Source organism: Nematostella vectensis, chromosome 3 (genome assembly GCF_932526225.1).
Source record: "Nematostella vectensis chromosome 3, jaNemVect1.1, whole genome shotgun sequence".
In the NCBI taxonomy this organism is placed as follows: domain Eukaryota; kingdom Metazoa; phylum Cnidaria; class Anthozoa; order Actiniaria; family Edwardsiidae; genus Nematostella; species Nematostella vectensis.
The window spans coordinates 11445866-11472210 of record NC_064036.1 but is presented as its reverse complement, the minus strand read 5'-3'; the positions used below and the strand labels follow the sequence as shown (position 1 = coordinate 11472210).

The 26345-nt window shown below is 39.4% G+C and overlaps 1 protein-coding gene across 6 annotated transcripts in view; it reads right to left on the bottom strand.

Moving 5' to 3' along the window:
* The window catches only part of LOC116603559 (voltage-dependent N-type calcium channel subunit alpha-1B), a 33824-nt gene extending 11219 nt beyond the window's left edge, over positions 1-22605 (bottom strand). For 5 of the 6 annotated variants that reach the window (XM_048724498.1, XM_048724502.1, XM_048724500.1 and 2 more), the window contains exons 1-32: positions 22412-22605; positions 21895-22000; positions 21580-21719; positions 16024-16151; positions 15688-15837; positions 15247-15455; positions 14638-14750; positions 13575-13738; positions 12992-13115; positions 12626-12795; positions 12188-12300; positions 11774-11883; positions 11355-11486; positions 11152-11224; positions 10726-10849; positions 10238-10481; positions 9699-9738; positions 9420-9564; positions 9073-9211; positions 8399-8528; positions 7279-7338; positions 6987-7093; positions 6397-6514; positions 6150-6257; positions 5941-5993; positions 5765-5825; positions 5490-5590; positions 4870-5071; positions 2790-2954; positions 2036-2143; positions 1696-1779; positions 918-1046 (exon numbers count right to left, since the gene is read on the bottom strand). In XM_048724498.1, coding sequence (XP_048580455.1) covers positions 918-1046; positions 1696-1779; positions 2036-2143; positions 2790-2954; positions 4870-5071; positions 5490-5590; positions 5765-5825; positions 5941-5993; positions 6150-6257; positions 6397-6514; positions 6987-7093; positions 7279-7338; positions 8399-8528; positions 9073-9211; positions 9420-9564; positions 9699-9738; positions 10238-10481; positions 10726-10849; positions 11152-11224; positions 11355-11486; positions 11774-11883; positions 12188-12300; positions 12626-12795; positions 12992-13115; positions 13575-13738; positions 14638-14750; positions 15247-15455; positions 15688-15837; positions 16024-16151; positions 21580-21719; positions 21895-22000; positions 22412-22605 — 4044 coding nt within the window. The remainder of the gene's footprint in view (positions 1-917; positions 1047-1695; positions 1780-2035; positions 2144-2789; positions 2955-4869; positions 5072-5489; positions 5591-5764; positions 5826-5940; positions 5994-6149; positions 6258-6396; positions 6515-6986; positions 7094-7278; positions 7339-8398; positions 8529-9072; positions 9212-9419; positions 9565-9698; positions 9739-10237; positions 10482-10725; positions 10850-11151; positions 11225-11354; positions 11487-11773; positions 11884-12187; positions 12301-12625; positions 12796-12991; positions 13116-13574; positions 13739-14637; positions 14751-15246; positions 15456-15687; positions 15838-16023; positions 16152-21579; positions 21720-21894; positions 22001-22411) is intronic. The other variant, XM_048724499.1, reaches the window with a different exon arrangement.
* Positions 22606-26345: the final 3740 nt, after the last annotated feature.

Genomic DNA, 26345 nt, shown 5'->3' with positions numbered 1-26345 from the left:
TAGACCGACGTATTATGAACCACACTCTTTTTGTTTTATAAGAATCTATTTTCAGAACATCCAGCCTGACTAAGATTTGACTATTTTTTAACAAAATGCCGAGGCTCACATAGCAAGAAAACATTTTCTTTATATTAAATTGGTGCATTTATTATTTGTGCAATTCTATTATTAAAAAAATGTTTCATTGCTTATTCGTATATGCATTAATCTGGTTTGATTAGAGTGTGCAGAAACAGGTTTGGAAACCTACCTTCGGTTTAAAAAAAGGTAAAATTAATAGCAGAAACCTAATCAGTTTTGCTTTTTTTACAACTTAAAAGTATTAAATGGATTTCATGAATATTTAAGTCGTAGATTTTTAAACAAGATGTGCATCTCTGTGCTTTCAAAAATGCTAAATTTAATCTCCAGTGCAAAATGGCTGCAATTATAATAAACCATATTAGTCGGTGATGAAAGCCGATTTTATCTTGGCTCCATAGCTTATCTTATAAAGGTTATTGCAACCTACAACTGCAATAAAATTGGTATCTTTTGCTAGAGGGCGCGGGGTGAAATAAACTCCTTTAAAGTGCCAAAAATGACAAATTTGCGGTTATTTTAAAAAAATATTGGGTTTAAATACATTCTTTGACTTTCATATTAGTTGTCTAGTGAAATACAGTATTAAAAAGTTTATTTATTTTTTATAAAAATGTAGTTTACTTTCGGTTCAAAATGGCGGCCAAATCAATACTCCTTATTAATTAGAAATTAAAGCCGATCTGAGCTTGACTATATCTTGAAAGGGTATTAAAAACTATCACTATGCTAAAATTGGTAACTTTAGCAAAAAGTGCGCAATTCAAACACATATCCGCTGGACTAAATATCATGTAAAACCTGAAAACTGTGATAAAGAAAACATGGAATACCTTGAAGGACTGCAGGAATGTCCAGAGTAGTATGCGGATCGTGTACCCCTGTCTTAGAAGTTTGACGAGACGAGCCGCACGAAACAGCCGGAAGAAGCTTGGGTCGATGTCGAGCTGGTTTTTCGTATCCTGGTGAGAAACGGGACAGTGTCAGACTATAGCAAGATCAGGCGCGTACCAAGGATTTGCTGGGGGGGGGGGGGGGGTCATATGTTTTACATGGAAAAAGGATAGTGCACACCTACGTTGCACACAATGATGGCAAGCAGTTTGTCATTTTGTCTATAAATTAATTTGTTCGCTTTAAATCAAAGCATCAGTTATGGGTCTAACATATATTTTGATATTTTTTTTACCAGAATAAACTAGTTTATTCTTAAATTTATTGCATTGATAGTTGGAACATCAGCTTAACACAAAAAGCTAATGATATTAAATGATTATGGTAACAGTAGCCTCAGGGGTAGGCAGTGGATGGTTATCGTGTGCTGGTCTTTTTTTTTTTTTTTCAGTAGCCACCGTCTAGCGATTCAACTATGTTTATACTCTTTTAAATAAAATGTCATTGATTTCAGGGGCTAGTAATCTCTGTAGGTTATTTTCTCCAATATAACATTTAGAAATCTAGGGCCCCCGAATGGTTCCCCGAAATTTCGATGTGCTTGCATGCTCGCGCAATTTTTTTCGCCGTGCTCGCATGCTCGCGCAGTTTCTTCCGCCTAAAAATGTTCGGTCTCGCATAAAAAAACGGGGTGCTCGCAAAAGACATATCCCATACCTGCACAAGCTCAAGAAGAACACCGACAAGTGTCGTCACTACGATGATGAAGTCAAACACATTCCAGTAATCACGGAAATAATTCTATAAATAAGAATATTTTTTCAGCATGAGTAAAAAAAAATACTATTTAATCTACTCTCGAAGTGAGCGGTGAAGAAGATGCATACAGTGAGTGAAAATCGAAAGGAGACTCACGCGGAGAGAAAGGAACGAAACACTGAAAGCAACTACATCATCTTTCGTTGTCTTTGTTTCCCTCGGACGTACATTACTATACAATCGTCACTCAATAATGTCACGCCACAGAGGTATGGTATGCGAGGATGAGGATACGTACGAGTTTGAAGGCGATCAGTTTAAGGATGGCCTCGAACAAAAACACGAAGGTGAACGCCATGTTCACGTACTCGATGATGTTATTGAACTCTTGCGTCGCGCCGTGATACTGGAAAATGAAATACACGCATTTAAAGATAAGATATACATGTGAAGTTACACAAATAAGATATATACTAACAGGTAAGATGTTCATGTAACGCGACAGGTATGACACACATGTAACGCCATAGATAAGTTAAACATGTAACAAAATAAATAGTATGTACATGTTATGCATCAGGTATGTAACACATGTAAGGTGCAACAGGTAGTTAACACATGTAAAGAAACAGATGTGTATCACATGTAACGCAACAGGTAGGTAACACTTGTAACGCAACAGGTAGGTAACACATGAAACACGCAACACGTAGGTGACACATGTAACGCAACAGGTAAGTAACACATGTAACGCAACAGGTAGATAACACATGTAACGCAACAAGTAGGTGACACATGTAACGCAACAGGTAAGTAACACATGTAACGCAACAGGTAAGTAACACATGTAACGCAACAAGTAGGTAACACATGTAAGGCAACAGATGTGTAACAAATTTAACAAACACATAACTGCGCATGTAACCGCGCAACAGGTAAGTCAAACACATGTAACGCTACAGGTAGGTAACACATGAAAAGCAACAGGTAACGTAACGCAGAATGAAGCGTCCACAGTGATTGAGTAGTGCGTAGAAAGGCTAGTTTATTACCGTCATCATCAGCACGATGGCGTTCAGTACAATCATGGTCATAATAAAGATCTCAAACGGCTTGGAGTCCACAACACACCACACTTTGTAGAAACACGTCTTTTGGTTTTCGGGCATATACCGCTGCCTTGGTCTTGCCGTCATCGCAAATTGTATACAGTCACGCTACAAAAAGACGTGACAGAAGGTGTTACATGTATACAGTCACGCTACAAAAAGACGTGACAGAAGGCGTTACATATATGTCTACTACGACCGACAGTCATTGTTCGTAAACACTGTCTCAAGTGGATTAAATCATAAGAATGCAAAAAAAAAGAACGCAACTACGATGGTGTAAACAAGATTCTAAGCATAGGTAAAAGAATGCTAGTAAATAAAAAAACATGGAAAGTTTTGTTATTTTTGGATCTGAAATAACAGACTTTCTGGGAAGCGAAGGGGGATGCGGTAGGGTAAATATGTCACTTCTGCAAAACCTCCTTCCCCCCCACCCCCTAATTGTTTGTAGATTCGAAAATGATACTGGACATGTGAATAGGAAGACTAGTTTCTTTCGGTCATATCGCATTTACAAGCAAGAAAGTTACAAAATATACTCACACAATAACTTACGAGCCTGAACAACTTCATTTTAAAATAATAACTACATTATTTAAATCCACACCACGTAAATGTGCTAGCAGTAGCTTAACAAGGACAACATGCCTTGCTTTACATGAAATCATCAATACTGAGTACATACGTATTTGTATAAACTATTCTATCTGAAAAACAGCAGACGGTTAGTTGGTATCTTAAAAGGTTGCCATGAACGTTGAAAAGTGTGTGATTTTTGCCAACAAATGGAAGGACTGTTAAATGTAGTAAACATGTTCTTAACACATTTTGAAGGCAGGACAATAATATTGTTCTCAGATGTAGGGCATCGCAAATGGATAGTAAGCGGCATAACGCCAGGTTTCAACCCCTTCTTCATCTTTTGTGGTGACTTTCCACGAAAGCACAGCTCCGACCGTTAATACTGCGACAATCGCAACGACGATGCTTGCTACAACCAAAGCAACCAGAGCCATTTTTACAGATGTGCTTGGTTTGCGAATGCTTCACAGTCTTCGTGCTTTTTGCCTTCTTATCTTGATTACGCTCACTTTTGGCGTGATCGATATTTGCGGCGACCTCTGAGAATAGCGTTGGGATACTAAAGATGTCACCTCAGTTTAACAATAGTTATTTCTATGCGAGTTATTTTCATGGATGGATGAAGGGAACAATAATATATCACCGTCTTCATAAACATCACAATGGAAAACTCTATTTGCTATGCTAATAAATTCATTCCTTTTTTATTCTGGTCTGACGACGCTATATCAAAGCTAAAACGAAATGCAAATACACCACTTTTTTATAAGAACCTCTATCATAAGAATGTTTTCAGCCTGAGATTTCACCAAATTTAAGAACATGCTAAAAATATGTTAAGGCCCAGATAGCAGCCAAATATTGCTTTGTTAGTCTGATTTGGTATAAATGCAGAGCCGAATTTTGTTCAGAACAACAGCCTTAAACATAATTGCATTTGATCATTTGTGTAATTCTCTTACTGATAATTCATTGGATATTATAGTTTTGTATGTACTAAATTTATAAACATCATTAACATTTTCAACCTTAAATTGCTTTTTTAAGCATGCCTTATTTAGTAATCAGTAGGGAAGAGGACTGGTTGAGATTGTAAAACCCGAACAAAGAATACAATACGGAAAACATTAGACTGCTTTCTTGTTTTTTTTTTTTTGTATCGTCTGTGTTACATGCACGTGATTGACTTGTGCATTTGACGTATCAACCATAATCATACAATGTAAAATACAATTGCGTGACACTCTAGCATAAACAATACAAGAGAGAGACCCCAGCATATACTCCTATTGTCAAGCTCGAATCCTGCTCAGAATAACCAGGTTTGGGCAACATTCTGCCTGCCTCAGTTACCTGGTTCTTGTTCTTCTAAGTGGTATTATATCTTCTCACCATATAAGGAAAGAATGACCATGTTTGGACAAGGTTTTGTATCTACCTGGTTTCTGTCCAGCTCGCATCCCACCATCTCCTTTTCGCCCTGTTCTTGGAATGTGACGATAATGAGCGCGACGAAGATGTTGAGGAAGAAGAAGGAGAAGATGACCACGATGCACACCATGTAGATAGACATCTGGATGTTATTATCGCGCCGAGGACCCCTATCAACATGCGTGGCGTCCACCGTGTGGTACATCGCGCTGTTACACAGAAAGAGATACCGAAGTCTCAGCGTAAGTAAATAGGGACCGGTTCTTACTCCTACATTTGCGTCTTCTGATTTTAAGCTGGTTTTTACATGTGCAAAATAAGCATCTTACTCCGAAGTCTTACCAGCATTAAGCACAAAGTCATTAAAAATGCCAGACACGTACCATTGGCAGCAAGGCATCCTACAACATTAAGGCTAAGGCAAGAAGTCGGAAAAAATGCGTTCCGAGCAAAGAAAAGATGGCGTTTGCTAGCTGGTTAGGTTGAAATTAATCTCGTTCACCCCTATGCATAGAGGAAACAAGCCTGATTTTCCCCGCGGACTATAGAGTCCAGCTTTCTCTCTCGTGGCGTACTTTTTCGTACGTCGTAAAACGCGATTGTCCAGGAAATGGCGGGCATACTTACGTGGGCCAGCCCTCGCCTGTAGATGCTGAAAATAATGTCAACATAGCGCTGGGAACGTCATCGAAGTTGAAGTGCCAACGTGTCCAATTTCGCTCTCCGAGCTGTTGGGAAGATATGTATGTCAACATTTCGTGACAATTTAATTGTGAGGCAAGAAGGCGTGGCATTGATTAAAAGCTGTGCATTATCATTCATTTATATCGCTTTTTTGATATTTTATGATTATCATGTTTTAAAGTGTTAAGTATTGTCGAGCATTTAGCAAGGGCACTTACCTCAAAATTATCCAAGCTGACTTGACTGTCCACGCCGACCATATAGCGAAAAAAGTGACCCCTATTCAGAACGGAAAAGGAGGGATTTAGTGATAACGCATAGTCCACTAAGTAATCTTTTACTGACAATAACACGATTCCAATAAAATATATTTTTACAGGCGGAGTTAACTTACTTGCACTCTGATTTTTGCATTTTGGACATATCTGTGCAGTAGAAAAACTTCCCCTGAAATCGGACATTAATGTTGATGTGAGTAAACATATGAAATATTTCCAGGTAGCAGGTAGGGTCTTGGGCGTGAGTTGATTGTTCCCGGTTGAGTGAGTAAGAGCACAGATCTTGATTGGCTTGTTAAAAAACGAAAAACGACGGAAAACATACCTTAAAGAGCTGCACTCCTATGACAGCGAAGATATAGTAGAATAGAAGATTAATTAGTAGGATGAAGCGAACGTTCTTCAGCGAGTACACCATGCACTGGAAGACGGTCTGGTAGGGTAAAAGAACACGTTCGTTACAACTGTACTACCATCTGGTTGCAAAAGCTTTGCTACGTAACTTTGGTATGTATCTTTGCTATCATTGGTTTGGGGGGTACGGTAGTGTTAGGGCAAAGACTATGCCATACCTTAAGTTTTTTCGACTTGTTGATGGCTTTAACAGGTCGTAGCACTCTCAAAACACGAAAAGATTTGATGGCTTCCTGAACAGACGTATTGCTGGTTTTGTCAGCTACAGCTTTGGCACTGAATTTTTAAGAAAGGAAGGAAAATATCAAATAGTTTAAATGGTGGAGCTGCTCATTGAGGTTGTAACTGCAGATGACTGGTCATGGATGGCAAAATCGATAGTTTTGATGATGACAATGATCCTGATGACGACGATTAAGATTTTGATATTATTGATGATGTTGCTCCTGATGATGCTGTTTTGATAACGGCAATGATGATGATGACTGCGGTGACGATGGTGATTTTAATATTGGTGATGATGATGTTGTTGATGATAATGATCATTGATGGTCAAATGATGATGATTGTTTACGATGACGATGATGATGTTGATATTGTTGTTGATGATGTTGATAATTTTAATGTTGATGATGACGATAATGATGGTGATTACGATGTAACTATTGACGATAATGCTGATGTTGTGTAAAGGTGATAAATGGTGATAAATGAAGGTGATAAACAATTATGATGACTTTGTTCTTACTTGAGAACCAGAGCAGCAATGTTACACGCGACGACAAATGCATCGATAACATTCCAGGCATCTCTAAAGTATGATCCCTTGTGAAGAATCACCCCAAGATCGATCACCTGAAATAATGGATACCTCAATAGAATACATTCAGGCATTGTGATACGATGATCAATAACATTACTCTGGAAAAGGCCTATTACAACATTGTTTTCTGGTGTTTGGGGGTTAATCTGCTACTCCGGTGGTGACTTCATTGATTGTTCAGATTCGTTTCGTGCATTATTTGAAGCATTATTTTTACCTTGAATAAAACTTCTAGACCAAAAATCGCGGTGATCACATAGTCGCAGTAGCCAAGAATCTAGAATAGCAAAAACGAAAAGTGATACTTAGATATAAGGGAGACATTTCTTCAGGGTTAAGGAAAGATAACCTGGTATATACTACCACGGAGGCCCTGCCTGACCATGACCAGGCAGTTAAGTTCTATACGTACTGTGTTTATCTCGCTGCTGGTACGCTCGAGGTGGGGGTTATGGAATGGTATGGTCCATAAGGTCGGGGGGGAGGGAGGGGAGCATCTGTACGTGCCGTATTCGTCTGGTACGCTCGAGGTGAGGGTTATGGAATGGTATGGTTCACAAGGGCGGGGGGAAGGGAGGGGAGCATCTGTACGTACTGTATTCGTCTGGCTGTTGGTACGCTCGGGGATGGGGGTTATGGGATGGTATGTGTTACAAGGGCGGGGGAAGGGAGGGGAGCATCTGTACGTGCCGTATTCGTCTGGTACGCTCGGGGATGGGGGTTATGGGATGGTATGGTCCAAAAGGGCGGGGGAAGGGAGGGGAGCATCTGTACGTGCCGTATTCGTCTGGTACGCTCGGGGATTGGGGTTATGGGATGGTATGTGTTACAAGGGCGGGGGAAGGGAGGGGAGCATCTGTACGTGCCGTATTCGTCTGGTACGCCCCGGGATGGGGGTTATGGGATGGTATGTGTTACAAGGGCGGGGGAAGGGAGGGGAGCATCTGTACGTGCCGTATTCGTCTGGTACGCTTGAGGTGAGGGTTATGGAATGGTATTGTCCAAAAGGGCGGGGGGAAGGGAGGGGAGCATCTGTACGTACTGTATTCGTCTGGCTGTTGGTACGCTCGGGGATGGGGGTTATGGGATGGTATGTGTTACAAGGGCGGGGGAAGGGAGGGGAGCATCTGTACGTGCCGTATTCGTCTGGTACGCTCTGGGATGGGGGTTATGGGATGGTATTTGTTACAAGGGCGGGGGAAGGGAGGGGAGCATCTGTACGTACTGTATTCGTCTGGCTGTTGGTACGCTCGGGGATGGGGGTTATTGGATGGTATGTGTTACAAGGGCGGGGAGAATGGGGGAGTAGTGGTTTGGGGGTGGGGTACTACACCTACCGTATTCGTCTGGCTGTTGGTACTGACAGGATCCTCAAACACCAAGAGCACGCTGCTGATGAGGATGATGAACAGGATGAAGGTGTCGAAGTAGCGCAAGTTCACCACCCAGTGACATAAGCGACGAATTCTGCAGCAAGAAGAAGATGATATGTAATCATTTTTGAAGACGTTATGAGGCGCCTGTTCAAGTACAACGGGGGACGAACATGAAGGGCGTTGTTATGCTTTGAAGTGTTATGTTACCTAATGTTAGGGCGCGTTTTTGTAATCGTGATTCCGGAATGAGAATGATAAGAATAGAAAAAGCGCGCATTTGTTTATCCCGCGTTCCCATTCCGGAATGGAATAAAGGCCATTCCACCCATTCTGCTACCTAAAGCCAAATGACTTGAATGCCATTTTGAACATCCTCTACAAACCATTCCCATTCCAGAATGATAGAATAAAAACGCGCCCTATGGTCATAGCCCCGCAAGGTTATAGTCTTCAGTAAAGGAACAAATTCCTACCATAGAGGCGGATTTAGAGACAAGATTTTGTGAACTGCTGACTCATAAGCCAGTAGTCGGGTTACCACATCTGTGTTTCTTGTTTCTCTGCCTGTGTTTCTTGTAAAAGTGATACCCTGAGAACGTAGGGGTTGTTATACATGATCCTCCCTAAAGACTTACGGGTTATCGGGTCCAAATATGAACATAGAGCTTTTGCGAATGATAGGTGAAGTACGATGAATGTTGCGCCTTCGGATGATTCGACCAGCGCTTCGCAAGCTGCTTATCGCCAAACTACGTCGAGGAGTACGAACCATTTCTACAAGAAAACAAAACAAAAAACGGTTAACTCGATGCAGCGTTATAGTTGTTTAGTGCAAGTCGCCTATTAAAGCAGACGGATAGCTAAGAAAACTACAAAGATTCATCAGACTAGCTTTTTTTTTACCCTAGGGAAAACACACAAGCTACCTTCTACTGTGGTACTTTTTTTACGAATGGTTTCCGTAGGGTTTTGTTATGCATACCTGGCGTTGGCATGTCAGCGGGCTCGTCCTCATCTTCGCGATCCGTAACAGGATCCGTTAGCGCATTATCTTGCGTATCCTGTCTTGAGATGCGACCATTCTGGAGAGCATCAGACGTCGTGTCCTCAGTCGTCTGTCGCTTCAACTAAACCAAAAATAAGGTTGCCTTGTGAATACGCAAATTAGGTGTTTATCTAATTAATGATGACTTTATGAGCAAGGTTATGAATAATGATGGTGCTACGAAGGGTACGCGGTTGAGGTAATTGAGAGCAGTACCTTGAGCGCACTCTTCTTGTTCCATCCACCAGCACCCCTGCTGGCAGAAAAACACATTTTAAACATGATACAGATTAGAAAAAATATGAAAACTATTTCAAGGCTGATGATTATGATGGTGGTTATGGTGATGATGTTTACGAAGATGATAATGATGATAATATGCATGATGGATGATGATGATGATATTGGCGGTCATGGTAATTCTGATGATAATGAACGTGATTGTGATGCAGATGATGGTAGTAGTAATGACATTTTTCATTTTCATTTTTTATTAGCTGCTGATGATTATGATGATAGCGGTTAACAAAATTGATGTTGTTGATAATAAAAGGATCTTAATCAAAATGCTAATAATCCGATGATGATGATTACGATTCTAATTATGAATATGATTCTGGTTTTGGGGTAGTGATGATGATTGGGATAAGGAAGCCGAGAAGCACCAGCGGTGAAGATTATTAAACTGGTGGTAATTATCGTGACAAAGATTTTTTACGTTGTCGATAAAATTTGTCGGGACTCAACAATCATACCTTGGTGAGTGATACACGGGCTTCACCTCAGGAAAGGGGTTGTTTTTACTGTTGTGGTTGAGCTTGGCGATGGCCATTATCATGGGCAGCTGTTTGGCTTTAGCCCAACCGTTACGACGCTTCTCATTACGACGCTTTTTTATCTGCTCGCGCATGCGCACTTCTTGCTCCTCGTCACGTGTTAAAGCCTGCGCATTAGCTAAGTTATCCACTGCGATAGCAAGGAAGACATTCAAAAGTGTATCTTGGGTTGTGTCAAGGAAGCGTCATCTAGAAAAAGTTGTGGTGATTCTATGATGAGTGAGGTCATCAACCAATTAAACACCGCTATCGAACATTTTGCATGCGCTTAATTTTTGGCGTTTAGTTTATTACCTCCACACTACTTTCCTTTTCCTTCTGTTTTATGGTCTTCCTAAAGAAAAATCGTGGGTAAAAGAAATTTTGGGGGGTTTAATGTAAAGACTTTTGTTTGCTGTAAAGGATACAATTTCCTACAATAACAAGTGCAACAAAATACAGCGATCCAAGAATGCCGAACACATTTTTCGGGCCGCCGGCAGCCTCGATTCCATTATACATGACTGTATTCCAGTCCTCCCCAGTCATTATCTAAAGTCAAAATACTTTGTTAGCAGTGTCTAGTTTAAAAATATTTTTGGGGTTACCTTTAATTCAATTTGCTCAATTTCTCAGGTTTTGTGATAAGCACTCTTTTACTGCAAAAGAGACGCAACCATAATGTAAACCCATAACCCCTTGCTAGGTTAGAGTTGATGCATTCAATGGTCTAGATATCTTGGGCGTGGAGTTGACCGTACAAGGATGCGTGTGATGTATGGTCAGAAAATAAGGTAGGTGAGGCGTGTACCATTGAGCAAAGGATGAGTCATTCTTTGCTGTTATGTCCCTACCTGGAAAACTGCGAGCATTGCTTTTACGAAATTATCGAAGTTTGTGCGAGGAGCGTCTAGCGTGGTGCTAAACCTATGGATGAAAGAGGGAATCACAAATCACTCAAGGGGAAATCGTCGATGTTTAAAGTCATACACCATGATATTGGTAAAGGCTTCATTTGAATGAGAATTATCTCAATTATCGCAACAGATTGACTCACCTTCCACCGAATAGCTGCATTCCAAGCAAAGCGAAAATAAATATGAAGAGAAGGAGAAGAAAGATTAAACTCAAGATTGAGCGCATGCTGCTTAGAAGTGAAGTCACCAAGTTACGCAGCGACGACCAAAATCTGGTGGAACAAAAGTGCACGCGAATATAAGGTACATCATCTATAAACCCCTTTTCCACGTAATGCTATCCTGTATTTATATCTATTAGTTTATTATTCTTTTAATATACCCGCCTTCCTGCCCTCTACTCCTCTGTGCACTTTCCTTGCTCTTTCGCCTTTGTCAACTTGCAACTCTCTTTTTTTTTTTTCGTGCGCCTTCTTTTTCTCCCTCGACATCCCATCTTTCTCCTATGTGCCATCACCCTTATTTCCAGATCTCTCCCTCTTCTTTATCTATTCTTCACCTTGTAAATTTGAATATCCTAAGAAGACGAAGACTACGAAGTACACTGCTACCAAAGCTGATATGAAGATATTTCTGGAGAAACATTTCCACAATCCCCGAAAGAACCACCTGTAACGGGAAATCATATTAGAAATGGTCGCAGAGACATAAGGAAGATTACTCAAATCACTGATTAAAGAAATATAAGGTAAAAGTATCATAGTATTCATCACGACTGATTGATTTGATCTTCGGGGACAGCGTAAGAACAAATTAAGAGAGTGGTATGCAATATGACAGTAAATACAGTGTCGAAATTACAATAAGAGAATACCGCATTTTTGTGGTCGGGGGTGTATGCGTGCCTCTTTTCTCTCTGGCTACACTCATGCGGACTGAACTGCAAACGGAGAAGCGATTGCTATAAACTTACCACAAAGTCAAAGCGATTAAATGAAGACTTAAAGTACTGTGTGGCGCCCAGACCGTAGAGCTTCAACAACATCTCAGCTATGAAGATTCCTAGGAACACCTTCTCTGCAATCGCTGGAAAAATGCAATCGACACTCAGTAATGTCCTTCCTAAGGGGAAACTAAGTAAGTCGGCTTGAAAGTAGCGAAGGAGACGGGGATGGATGTGTAATGAAGCGAGGTCATGAGAGAGAGAGCTTAGACGCATTTAAAATCACACTAACGCCAGTGGAAAAAGAAATGATCATGGAAGAGAATCATTTCTGTCCCTTTTCTCGATATCATTTCTACAATTGCGTCTCCTTGTTGATTTTCACACGCACGGTAAGCAATTTACATTTCATCTTCCTTCTACGTTTTATATGATAGTGAAAATAGGACTAGAGGGTCTATAACATACTCTGCGTCCTCTCCAGCCAGTCGGGCTGGCCGTAGTGTTCAAAGGACATCAGAACTGTGTTGAGGAAGACACAAACTAAGACGGCCCAATAGAATATCTGACTCCGGACCATGACTTTTACTTTCCGTCTCAGGAGTTGATTCTTTATCTTTTCCATTATACTACTTGACCTAGAAAAGCATAAGCAGGAGTAAGTATTCTCAGTCCAGCGTTGAGTACGCAGGGAGCTCAGCCATGGATGTTTCTGGATAGCGAAGGTGATTTGTGTTGGCAAATTAAGTCAAAATTTTAGGCTGAGCAGCGTTTAGCAAGTTATTATTAGAAGACGTGCATATCTCGTGAGTTAGGTATTCTTAGCAGATGTACCTATCTTGTGAGTCCTTTTTCTTCTTCTCCTTCAACCTGTTGAGGAACATTTTCTGATCTTCTACAAGGTGCGCCAGTGAGTCTGACAGACTTGTTCGCTTTCTGAGCGGATCTCGAGGGCCACCTGTGAAAGTATGATAAGGGTATAATGAGGTACTTCTTGAAAACCATAAATAATAACGTTAATTTGTTTTAAACATGGTCCTTATAAAATTGTAGGCACGGACTGCAGATCCATATCAATTTTGGGGTGACCTTCAAACCTGCTCGGTCAATCTCTTGGAGGTCTGGGTCTAAGGACATTAAAATATTAGTAAGAAAAAGATTTGACCAAGCGAGCAAGTTTTGCTTAATAATTGATTACCGCGAGTCCCAAATTGACAAGAATCAGTATTTTTCACCATGTTTTCTGGATAATATCAGGGAGGGGGAAAAATTTTAGCTCTTCTAAATATGGGCATCAATGCCCATATAAGGCAAAACATACGAAGGACACTATCTGTGAGGAATATGTTTGATATGGTACAGTCTCTTACTCCCCCCCCCCCCCGCCACCCCTCCCTGTGTCTCACTTATCACTTACCCTCCCCTACTCCGTGCTGTTTCATGTCTTCTTTGAGCATTATATCCTCAGCACGTGCGATCCAGTCCATGTATCCGGAGAGTTGTCTCTCCATCTGCTGCTGATGTCGGAGTTTGAAAAACTTACGACGATTTTCCACGCGTTCTCTTTCCTTCGCAAATTCCCTGGAAAGATAATCATTTATTTTTATTTTTAGGCCTGGTTTTCGTGAAAAGGTTTAGTTCAGGTGCTGCGACTTTTGTCGAATGGATTTGCCGCAGCGCTAGATTTTTTTCATCTAATAGAAAAACGTTTGCTTCTGTTTACGAAAGTACACAGAGACATTTGATATATACAAATATCATGCATGGGATTTCATTTAGCGTGTAAATCCTAAATGAATAACTTCCAAAAAAGCAATGCATTTAAAATACGTGTCTAGAAAAGTTAGGTGTTACTTGCTACTGACAGACCACTGACCGCACAATGTAGACTGACACATTTTTAGCAATAAGGTACGAATAAAAAAAAAATACAGCCGAGCTGTAGAAACTCTAGATGGCCTGCATTGGTGTGTGGTGGAATTAGGGTATTAAATCGACGCAAAGTTTGAATTAATGTTTACAAGAAAACAGAGAAGTTTCGTTGAAGCCAGAGCAAAAGACGAAGTGCTGCTGCTTCTAACGTCAGCAAACTATCTGTTTTTAGGCGCAGGCCCGTACCCGGGGGGGGGGGGGGGGGGGGGGGGGGTGCGAACACAAACACAACGGCGAAAGTCCTTTTTGTTCTCAATAGACGTACTATTTGTATACAAAACTATAAATCATAAGCTAGATCACCCTGGTATGTAGCCAAATCCGGCAATAAAACGTCACGTGGAAAACTGAAAAGGCATAATACTTTTTTGTTCTTTTGGAGGTGGTGAGTTTTTTTCTCAGAGAACTCCCTCCCCCCCTTCCATCCTAGGTCCACATTTTCTGATTTCGCACACCCCCCCCGAAAAAAAAAAAGAAAAATCCTGGGTACGGGGCCTGAGGCATTAACATACCACCGTAACTTGGTCTTATCTATATATGAAACCTACCCACTGAGTACACCAAGAACGAGATTAAGCATAAAGAACGAGCCAATGATAATCAGTGATATGTATATGATCGAAGTGACCACGCCTTGCTTGTAATCACGTGCGTCGTAGCTCTGTTGAAAGTCGAAAAGGATTACTGCTGATAATAAATGAACTTCTACAATTAACATTTAAAGATGTGTTTTTCTACTACAGTAGAAACTACCGATTGAGTTACTGATGGTGAGAAAATAATGCAAAAGAAGTTCAATCAATATATGAAGCAAGAATGTGCCTGATGTGATGATGATGATGACATTTATAATGACAATGATGACAAGTGGTGGTGATGATTATTGTCCCTATTGAGGGGGTCGGAGGTATGACCCCCACCCCTCTGGAATTTCCAACCCCCTGGAAAAAAAATAAATACAGTACCTGTTAAGGAAAAGGGCATCCCCCCCCCACCCCCCCTCCAATCTCCTCAATGGGGAATATGGATATTTTCTGGAACTACACAATGACGAAAACATTTGTAAAAATGATGATGATCATGGCGATGAAAATGATGATGACGATTATATGGCGAATATGACGTTGATGAAATGGTAGTAGAAGTGCATGACTCACGTGGTACATGATGTCTGTCCAGCCCTCCATCGTTATGCACTGGAAAACTGTTAACATCGATAGAAATATATTATCAAAGTTCGTAATGCCCTTATTAGGTCCGGGCCATATGTGGTCCAGAGTTTTACATGTGTGTCCATCGGAGCACTGCCGTCCTGCACTGTCATTGGAGCAAATCTTGGGAAACAAATATCCCTTTTCCATTCGATCTGTTGAGCAATAACAACCTGTTAGAAATACAAATTTCGATTCTTCCCGTCGATTTAGCCCACTCCCTTTCCTTCCCTTCCCTTCCCTTCCCTCCCCTTCCCTTCCTTTCCGAAGATTACATACCGAGATTACAACCTGTTAGAAATACAAATTTCGATTCTTCCCGTCGATTTAGCCCCTACCCTACCCTTCCCTTCCCTTCCCTTCCCTTCCTTTCCGAAGATTACATACCGTTGGCGTCGTAACATGTGCTGTGGAACTTCCCCTTTAGCAATTCGAGCCCGATTATGGCGTATATTACAATAACAAAAATAATGAGTAATAAAATCTGTAATAGAGGAATCATAGCCCGCCATATTGTCTTCATCACAACTTGAAGACCTGGAAAAAGAAAAAGTGAACGGACAGTTACAGAGTCGCTTTTGCCATATCCTAGCAAAATATCAAGTTCGAGAAAACACCAAGCTCATTTATCAACAATTTCGTCATGTATTGCACACTAGATTGAAGGTGATTGAAGGAATCATTTTGTAATTTATTTTGGATAGCAGAGCCTTATTTTCTTACTTGGAATGCCGGACACAATCTTGAGAGGCCGAAGAACTCGGACGGCTCGAAGTACTTTGAGGGAATCTTTTTGCTGGTTAAGATTCCTATTGCCTGCTCCATCGAGATCCCAGACCATGCCTACCAAACTAACAGCAACAAATATCATCATCAGCAATGATAGCAAGAGCAGCAGCAACAACAACAGCATCCTCGTTCTCAGACACTTTCCCTAGTATCCCCCTTGGGGTAGGGAAGGGTGGGACCCTGGGAACCAGGATGCAACAACAGTAAGGTGCCAGGAGTATTTGGATCTATGTTATCGCGGTTGCTGATATGAAAGAGCTAGGAATACACTATAAACAAAGTAAAATCACTGAAAATTTTGATGATTGGTGAGATCTAAACAGAAAGTGCCGTTTTGCCCAAGGGACAGGGGAGGGGGGGATTGCCTTCTTTTTAATTATACAGGGTGGTAAACGGTATTTTCGTGAAACGAGATTTGACCCAGTTTTCACTGTCGAGAAACGTGAAATCGTCCATTTCGACGTCCGTGAAACGTGATTTAACGATTTTAAAAGGCCATTTTTCTGTCCGTGAAACGTGAAAAAGCAATTTTGCCTGGTCCGTGAAACGTGATCCATAACCCCCCTTTACCAGCATATGATTATAAGGAAATGAGCGATAGGGGCGTGGCTCTACTCCCTAGTTTTCTCTGTGTCTAGATTTTTCAGTCAGGCAAAATAAGAAGCTCTGTATGCCTACGGTAAACATGCGATTTATAGCATTGCTAATATGTATACACCTATTTCAATAAAGGTTGACTATAAAAAAAATGGAAAATGATGAATGCCAAACACCCCTGGTTAGGGAAAACAAGTCTAGTATCTGTTAATGACATTTAGTGAGGCTAAATTAAGTTTGTAGCGACGTCCTTGTAATGAATGAACGAATTTTAAATACAAGGAAATATTATTATTGGCCAAACTTTGTTCCATTTTCCATTCTCTTATCGTCAAACTTTTTTGAAATAGGTGTACATAATAAGGAGCATATGAGCCAGTGTAAAATATATCTATACATGCATATCTCACTAATATATCTCGGAAAACCCCGTATAACAGGAAAACAACAAGCATTCTGCTTCCCCTTGTTTGTTGTCCCCTCCAGTTCACCATTAAATGTTTATTTTTCGCATTCATCTTATGACTGTTATGACTTATTCCGAAGAGCGGGAAGCATATGGATGCTAGAAAGCACGTCACAAATACACCCCCCGTAGCACAACGCAAATACAGGCAATTATTCTAAGAAGCCTCGCTGTTCTGAATTTTCTCTTTGAATGTTGATGAATCAAATGAGTGGGGAATTTTTATTTGCCTGAATTTTAGTAGACACAATCAGACTTTTTTTTAAGAAACGAGGTTTCTTTAGGTAAATTCTAAATCATATTATTGCAATTCTATTTATTAATACCCCTTTTTCAAGTAATATAATAACTGAAAGGAAAATCTTTGGGAATATTTTTGCATAGTTTTTAAGCAGCTTGTAGCGCGCGAAATGCTTCTTAAATTTTTCCCAGAAAAAAATAACATTCTAGCGATCGACAAATTTTGTGGCCGACGAAACATTTTTGATTCGCAGCTATTTTTACGCGGTACTATAATTTCTTTGTATGGCTAAACTAAGAAAGATATCATATGTGGTTTATAGTCCATCGGGACCTGCGTAGCTGAAATGCGAAATGTTTTCTCATCTGTAATTTGCACAGCCTGTGTCTTTTTTCACAAACAATACGTAAATTAATCAAGAAAGCATATACCAACATCGCCTAAAAAATACCCACTGGCAAATTTATATATCTGACTTTTACCATTATATGATAAGCGAGCATTTTATTTTCATAGCGTTAAATAATACGTCACAATCACTTGGAAACTGTCTTCCAATCAGGAATCAGAGAAAATACGACTCAGCTAAGTTGCGCAGTAGCAACCAATGGAGAATCCATGTTATCAATGCTCGTCTTACGCAAGGGATCACTCATGGCAACGCTACTGCGCAAGAGCGGAGAATGGCATGACGTCAGAGCTAAAAATAGGATCACGTAAATGAACTGCCGGTGGCCGGCTGTGGGTGGCCGGTGTATATTTGATTGTTTGGCGCATGCAGTTTGCTGGGCGCCTGCTAAGTGACAGGAAGGTCGGTTATAGACACGACTTTAGATAAAGAAGTCCATTTTATTCTTTGCAAACTTATACCCCGTTCAGACACATCAGTCAAGTCTATTTCACACTATGCAAAATAATACCGTTTATATGCCGCGATTAGTGCTTTATGGTCTTCCCAACTATCGCACTAGGCTATATTCCCTGATGAGCCAATTTTTAGAGGCTGTTAGCATGAAGGATCACATGCAAAGGTGCCTTGTTATATAACTTTAAAATTGTGTATTTATCAACAATCTCGAAAGCATTGCAATTGAGTTTTCTCAGCTGTTCTTTGGCTTTACAGTATAATGGTCTTTGCACAGGGAAAGCAAATAGCAAAGGAGTAATAGGGGGACGATATATTTATTATAACAACTGATGAAAAATAAATTAATCCTTGAAGTATTCCATAATCACATGTCTAATCTATATATTCAGAGTATCGTATCGGAGTTGAAGAGTGTTTACTTTTTCTCGTGAAACACTAAGTAGCCGAGCATAAAAAGACTACTTTAATGAAAAAACAATAGACCGCAGCGATAGCATCAGTGAATGTGAACCATAACAACTATAACGCACGATTTAGTTTTTCATTATCAAATATGTTTTTTCTTTTGAAATACTTAAAACAAGAAATGCGTTTATTCTTAGCGATCAACTATATTTTTTTTTCGAAAAACATTACTTTTTTACAGTTCCAAAAAGTCACAAAAAACCTCTAGACCTTGTATCTGCTGATAGTTCATATTTTTCGGCGCGCCCGAACCTTCAGGATGTTTCCTGGCCAAAGTGTATCAGCCAGAATTCATTTCACTTCTGGCTCTGAATTTTTCATTGTTTTCGGCTATTCGAGATACCGACGATCTTGTAACGTCCAAGAGAAGGCACGCGTTACCGGCACATGTGAACAAGAATGGAAGAAATATAATACTTAATGGAAGGAAACACAACTCGGATTTTCTTAATTATAGGAAACAAAACAAGAAGTGCGTCTAAATGATGACATTGCTCTGAGGTCATATCCATCGTGCACAATCCCACCATTGACACCAGATACGATAGAAACCCGCTCAGTAGAATTCTGAAGGGCTCGAATAAACCACTGACACCATATACGGTAGAAGCCCGCTCAGTAGAACCTGAAGGGCTCGAGTAAACAAAGGTTCGAATTAACGGAGTCGATTGAAACAGAGTCTGTTATTTATACAGGTTAAAAGACAGCCGAAATAAGAATCAAAATTTTCGGGGAGCAGCGAAAATAACACGCTAAAATAAGGCCCAGGAAAAAAAGTAGTCCAAACTAGAGGGGAGTAGTTCCACATGTGAGTACAAATTCAAGAGAAACTTTAAATTTACGAGAATTTGAGTTATACGATTTGGAATTTAGAGGTGTAAATGCCGACGCTTTGCAATAAAACAGACAATTTTAAAATCTACCACAATTGGCTGCCAAAACAATTAAAAGAATCAGAATTACATGGGATGCTCATCCTACCACAAATCATCAGAAAATTGGCTTTTATCAAGCAAATATCGCTACTCATGTTCGAGCAATATATATATAAACACAAATGCTGATCCAGAACTTTTTAAAGGGTGGCTCCATTTATAAAAACAAGCTTTTACCAAAATTCTCCTCAAGTCCACAAGGATAGGCCTTATCTCTTTGCTTGGGATAACCTCCTGGACTCTCCATTGACACCCGAAGTATAGAAAGACAGCAACTTTGACTTGCTCCACCTAGACCATCAACTAGAAATAATCTTAAATGCGATGTCCAAATGATTATGACGTTGAATTAAAAGCACAGAGGGCGAGGGCAAAGAGACCGAAAAGAATGTGATCGCGCATGGCAATGGAATAATCGAGAAAGTTCAGAAACAGACGGAAATAATCTAAGAAAATTTTATTTTTTTAGTGAACAACAAGGGCAAAGTGGTCTTGGTTTTGTTTAGAAACAGCTGAAATGAGTCTACTGAGATGTACAAGACAGGATGAATTTTTACGTGCTGCTATTGAATTATTAAATCAATCACTCATTATCGTCCTTCATGTTTGTCGAACCACCCTTTTAAAACACTCATAACCCTCGCACGGCTCTGCTCCGCAGAACAAAATAATCGCTCCCTATATGACAGATTTTAGGGGGAGGGGGACTCTAAACAGTGATAACTTATACGGAACCTGAGTACAAGAGTAAAATAAAAAATAGTAAAAATCAAAATTACCACACACAAAAAACAGATATATTTAGAAATTATATGATACCACGGCATTGTGACTTCATCTTATGTTATCAAATATTAAGAAATTCAATTTCACGCTTTCGATAGACTTGATCGTGACAAGCGTGTCATTTCTACTATAATAGCTTTGTTATACAAAATGAAGAACAGTATTGTTTTGCAGCTCTAACACGGTCTGACATGATATCATCGGGAAAAAGGATATATTTCGAAAGGGAAAAATCTGATAAAAAAATTGGAAACAGATTAAATTAAGAAAAAGATTTGAACATCGTCTATTGAAATTCAGTGTAATCGTACTCAAAAGGTATACCTTATAAAAAAAAAAACAAGTATTGTTATGTTAAAATAGTTTTTTTTAATTGTGTAAAAGATTCCAACTAATCGATTAATAGGAAAGTGCTTGCGATGTTACTAATTGGCAAAATAAAAGGAAAAACCACACGCTTAAGCCACAAACAGGGAAGGAGGTTTTGAATCTGTAGTTTAAGTTTTAACCTTCAGATTAATACTGTTTACACGGCAAAGCAACGTGACTGATGGTAAGCATCACTGAGTCAATCGGCAAATTTTCCTTACACGTTTAAGAATATTGAATATTATGTTCCCAGAGTAAAAACGTTAGAGAGGTTTTAAACAGCTAAATAGAGGCTAAAACAATATACAAAAAAGACGGCCTTCCACCCGCATAAAACCTGAATAAGTCAAGTTTCTTTTAAATTCACTTAACCCTTCAGTTTTGAATACTAGAAGTAACATTTCAAACGCGTCATTTGAATTTCAATTTCGTTTCGTTTGGCATAAAAATTGTATTTCAATGCCGCTTCCGCTAAAAAGTTATGAACCACTGTTAGATGTTTAAGAAATAAATAATCATAAATGAAAAATATGTATTTTAAAGGACTTGGAGGATTTGCGCGATTCTTTTATGAGACAGTACTCGCTTTCTCTCACAATTACGTCGAGATCGCGACCTCTGTAAGCGAATGCAAAATCACCGGAAAAACACATATTCTATTTTTTTTTTCTTTAAAAGTGATAAGAAAAATAAATGTCTTCGTCATATCGAGTTTGTGCTAGTGAGAGCGTTGGGGAAGCTAAAGAAGAACTGGTTTACTAACCCAACAACGACGACTGCAAAATCTAAGATGTTCCATCCATTTCTCAGATACGCTTGTTCGTGAAAGAGGAACCCCTGCGCAATAATCTTCAGCGCGGATTCGAGACAGTAGATAACAACAAAAACGTATTCCGCCTGCTCCTGGAAAGAAAACAAAAGATACTGCGGTGAAAATGTGCTTCAAATGTGGTTGGCTCGTGAGCAATGACGATAAAATCATAGAAATCAGTGTATAAAATGTTAAGGACCCGTGAGAAAGGTTTGGCAACAAGAAAAAGAGCAGTCGAGAAGTTGCAATGAAATTTCAATGACTTACCAGCGTTTTGTTTAAATCAGTTGAGTCCCCTTTTGGCAATGGAGTATCAAGTATTAATACAATGCAGTTCGCAGCAATAATAAGGAGGATAGATGTTTCAAAAAATGTGAAAATCCGTCAAGGAAATATACTGAACACTTTTGTCATTTTCAAACGCTGTGTGCGAAATATTAGAAATGAAAACCTTTAAGCTAATAGAAAATAGAGAGATGGATTAAATAGATGGTTACTTTTACAGTAAAATTCTGTACATAGGGCAAAGTGCAAATAGCGAAAACCACAAACCCATAAACCCTTTTTACAAGAATAAAAACAATAAATTATTTCCCGGGCAATCAGATTTCAAACATGCGTTTTTGCTTTTGTAGTTTGGCATGAAAACCAATCAGAATTTTTTATCAAAGATTCTGATTCTTCGCAGCTTGCTGAAAAAAAGATAGCAAAATAGCAGCTAAAGCTGACGAAATTATCTTCCTTTAATCTTTAGCAGCGCTCTTAAAGAAGCGAAAAAGGATATTTAGAATCGACTATTTTCTTGCAGTTCACACGTAGTTTGTTGTTCTCTTTCAGGCAAAAAAGAGCATTGGGCTTGTAAGCCCTCTGAGAGTTCTCTGCGTTCGATACAGATTTATACTTCCGTTGAAAGAACTCCGTTGCGGCTTGCAGTTTGCTCTCTGCCGATCGGTTGGAAAGTGTCGACTCGTCAGCCATTGATTCATTTGGATGCTCGGTTTTACGGTTTCCTTCTTCGATATGTAGAAATTAAGTGATGGCTCGATGTGTTGGCGGGCGCCATTACACTGTTTTGGTGATTTTAGTGTCCTCGTTTTCTTGTGGACATTTGATGGCAGCACAAGAAAAAAATATTCTGAATTGAAATGAGAACGCGAAAAGCTGATAGTCAATTTGCATAGCAAGGAACCAATCAAACGCCGATTTTGTTATTAATGAATGGGGGCTACAATCCTTCTGTAATTGGTGAAGTAAAGACGACACGACAATATTAGACCTGCGTGTTTCCTTTAGTTTATAAAAGTGGCGACGGCGCGATGAATACTTACAAATTCCCTTTTGCTAAACCTTAAGGTGCAGATCTACACAACAACCCGAATTGCTTTTAAATTTCACTCACAAGAATAGGGCGCCGGTTTTCCGGCGTAGACTGTTTTGGTTTTTGTTTGGGCAAATTAGTTCTAGTAATGTATCACTAGAGCATTCTGAGTAGATCGCTGATTTGTCCCTGGATGTTAGTTAAGTATGATCTAACCGAAAAGAAAAATAGAATCGAAATTATGCGGACATGGATTATAGAAAGGATTTTTTTTTTTCAATCAAACAACATGTTTTAAGTCCAGGGGAATCAAGCGAAACATCTAAACATCTAGGATTTCAGATTTATCTTCTAGGCTGGTCATTTAAAAATAAAGTCCACTAGGTGGTCGTACTAGATGGGGTTGCGCTATTTGACGCCCGCAATATTTTAATATGATACCACGGTTAGGAATTATGAAGGGGATGCTCTTAGAATAAAAAAATAGCGACTCATTACATGTGGTTTTATAAGGTGATAATCAGTCAATTTCTTCTGCGCTTGATTCGTTTGTGTAACTTGTTTGTAGCATATTCGATGTGGTCCGTATTAACGAAGTTTTAATTAATTTATAGGTAAGAACAAATCGTTCCCAGTTTGTCATAATGACGCAATTATTCCCTACCAAAAAGTTAATCCATCCTTGCCATTTTCCTAAAAAGGGCCGGTGCTTGGTACACAAACTACAATACAAAAAAAACGTCATATAGCTTTATTGCGTTTCTCTTATCAAATGCCACAGCTTTATCATTGCAAACACAAAGAAGGCGACAGCTGTTAGTACGAAAAGGACTGTTATCCGAGTCCTTTAACGCTAGTTGACTGAATGGGCATTTGGTCCTTTAAGGCGAATGGGAACACGGGTCCTTTTACCATTAGGGAAATGAAATTAGAAGGTTTCCATCGCGCGACACTGAAAGTTTTGATTACTGCCCTAGGCAAGATGTCGCATTAACACCCAGAAAGCTGCCGATTTAAGAGAAGTCTTCTTCACACGGTTAAGGCCAGATGGCTTGTAGTCATGGTAACAGGAGATTACTGTCGAAATCACTTGGTTGTAGGCGCTTGAGTTCTCCGCCAGTTTTGGCAGTGAACCAATAAGAGAAATTTCTTGTGACAAGAGAACTTTTGAATACAGATCACTCCAGTAAATTAAGGCGGCGGGCCCGGCTAAAGTTCAATTAGTGTTTAATGTACCATACTCAGCAACAAAAGATCCTCACGTTTAAACAACAGGTTTGATATCACCAGGTAACGAACCTGTCTGCTACTACCTCTACAACCATGTCTGCTGCTACATCTAACAGCTTATATATACATGCATATGTGAATATGATATTTTGAGTTGGAGATTTAAATATCGAATAAGAAAAATGATTGGCTAACGCAGATGTTGACTCATGCTGACATCGAATGTTATTGACGGACCAGGGGAAAAGTGCTGGGAGGGGTGGGTGATATTCTGTCTGCTTCAATTTTTTTCGGAAGCCTTTTTCCGTCCCTTACAATGTTATCTTCAGATGTTTTTATTGCATCGCAATCTAATTTTATAACCATGAGTGTAGCGGTTCTTTCTAATATGATTGTTTTCTTCTCACCAAGGTTGTGTTTGATTTCCACACACGGAGATAAAATAATTTTGAGCCATTACCGTACTTGCTGATAATTCCCCGTTCCCTAGCAACTCGTTGCATTCATATAACAAGACGAAAGCGAACCGTGATTTAAAAACGTTTCTTTACAAATCGCGTACTTCATTTGGCCGTGCATGTTAGCGAGTAATATATACATAACGACAGGATCAAAAAATGTCACGCATGCGCACTAGAGAGAAATTCAATGCAAAGAAACAAAATGGCGGCAAAAGCGTATAAACTCATGGGGATCTCACACTTATATTATTCTAACACTTATATTATTGGTGTGATTTCCCTCAGCTTCGAAACCTCAAGTCTATAGATAACAACAAATAGTAAGGTCAGCTTCGATTGTACCTGTGTTATCTTCAATAGTGAATAAATCCTCTTATATCTATTGCTTTTTCACGTGTTTGCATCGTGTTAACCATCGTCGAGTTATCTTCACGAAATTGCGAAATATAAGGTCTTGGCTGCATAGATAAGCTCACCACTTCTTCAGAAGACTCTTAGATAAATAATAAAGAAATTAAGCCATAGTATTTTTTTATGGTTTATATGAAAACTTATACGACGTTCTTAAAAGTTGAGGAAGTTATACCGGTCTGAACGAAGAGGGAAACAGGTTCTTTTGGTGCTTTGTATGCGCGTATGAGTCCAAGATTGCGGGAAGTGAGGTTTCAAAGAATCATCTGTATCTGTATTTCTGCAGGCCATCGCTATATGTTATAGAAATTATTAATTAGATTCGGTACTTAGGTACGGCTTTGACCATTTCATTAGGTAAATTCCAATATCCAAAGAGGCCATTATGTGTGTTTCAACCCACTTGCGTTTCAACTACTTTTTGTTGTGATCACTCACATCACTTTACCAAACTAATGTATGATAATTACAGTAAGCCCTATATAACTATATAAGGGGACAAATTCAGGGGTCTGGAGCCACCTGTATTTAGCCAATGGATAGAGGGTGGTAGTAATTTAGGATAAAGAAGTGGAAGCCTACATCTAAACATACAGCATTGATTTAAATTTCTGTGTTGGTGTACCACCCCTAAAGTCAAAGCTCTTATTTTTAGCACCATCCTCCCATTTTATTGGATCAAACTATCCATCAAGACCTGCCCCAACTTCCCTGCTCAGATATCTGCCCCACCCCTTCTGAACAGAGGACTTTCTCTTTTTCTCTGTTAGCAGGAAAGCCATTAAGACTAACATAAAGGTAAAACCTCCCTTACATCTTGTTCCAGCTCACATATACTTTAAAATGATAATGTGACCTTTTTTGATTAAAGTATCACTTAATATAAAGATAATAATATAAAGTAGCCCTATAAACATGACATGAACACATGCTATGCTATTACGATTTTTACTCCTTTCAAGTAAGTTGAAAACTATTGCTTACATGCTCAATGTTTTCATGCTCTTTTAAAATAATAAATGTTGGTGTAAGGAGGGGGGAGGGCAGGTAATAAGGCCTTTGGTGTATTATCACTGGTAATGATGGCTTACAAGGTCTAGCTAATGCAAGAAATATATTTCTGAATTGCAAGGGTAACTGGAGTATAACTAAATAAATTTGTTATATGTTGTACTTGTTTGGAAAAACAACCTAGAGAAACAGAAATATATACAAGAAATAATTCTAGTATTGTTATATGAAATGAATACAGAGTTTAACAGCCATTGAAATAATGCCACTCTGTGAGAAAAGGTTTA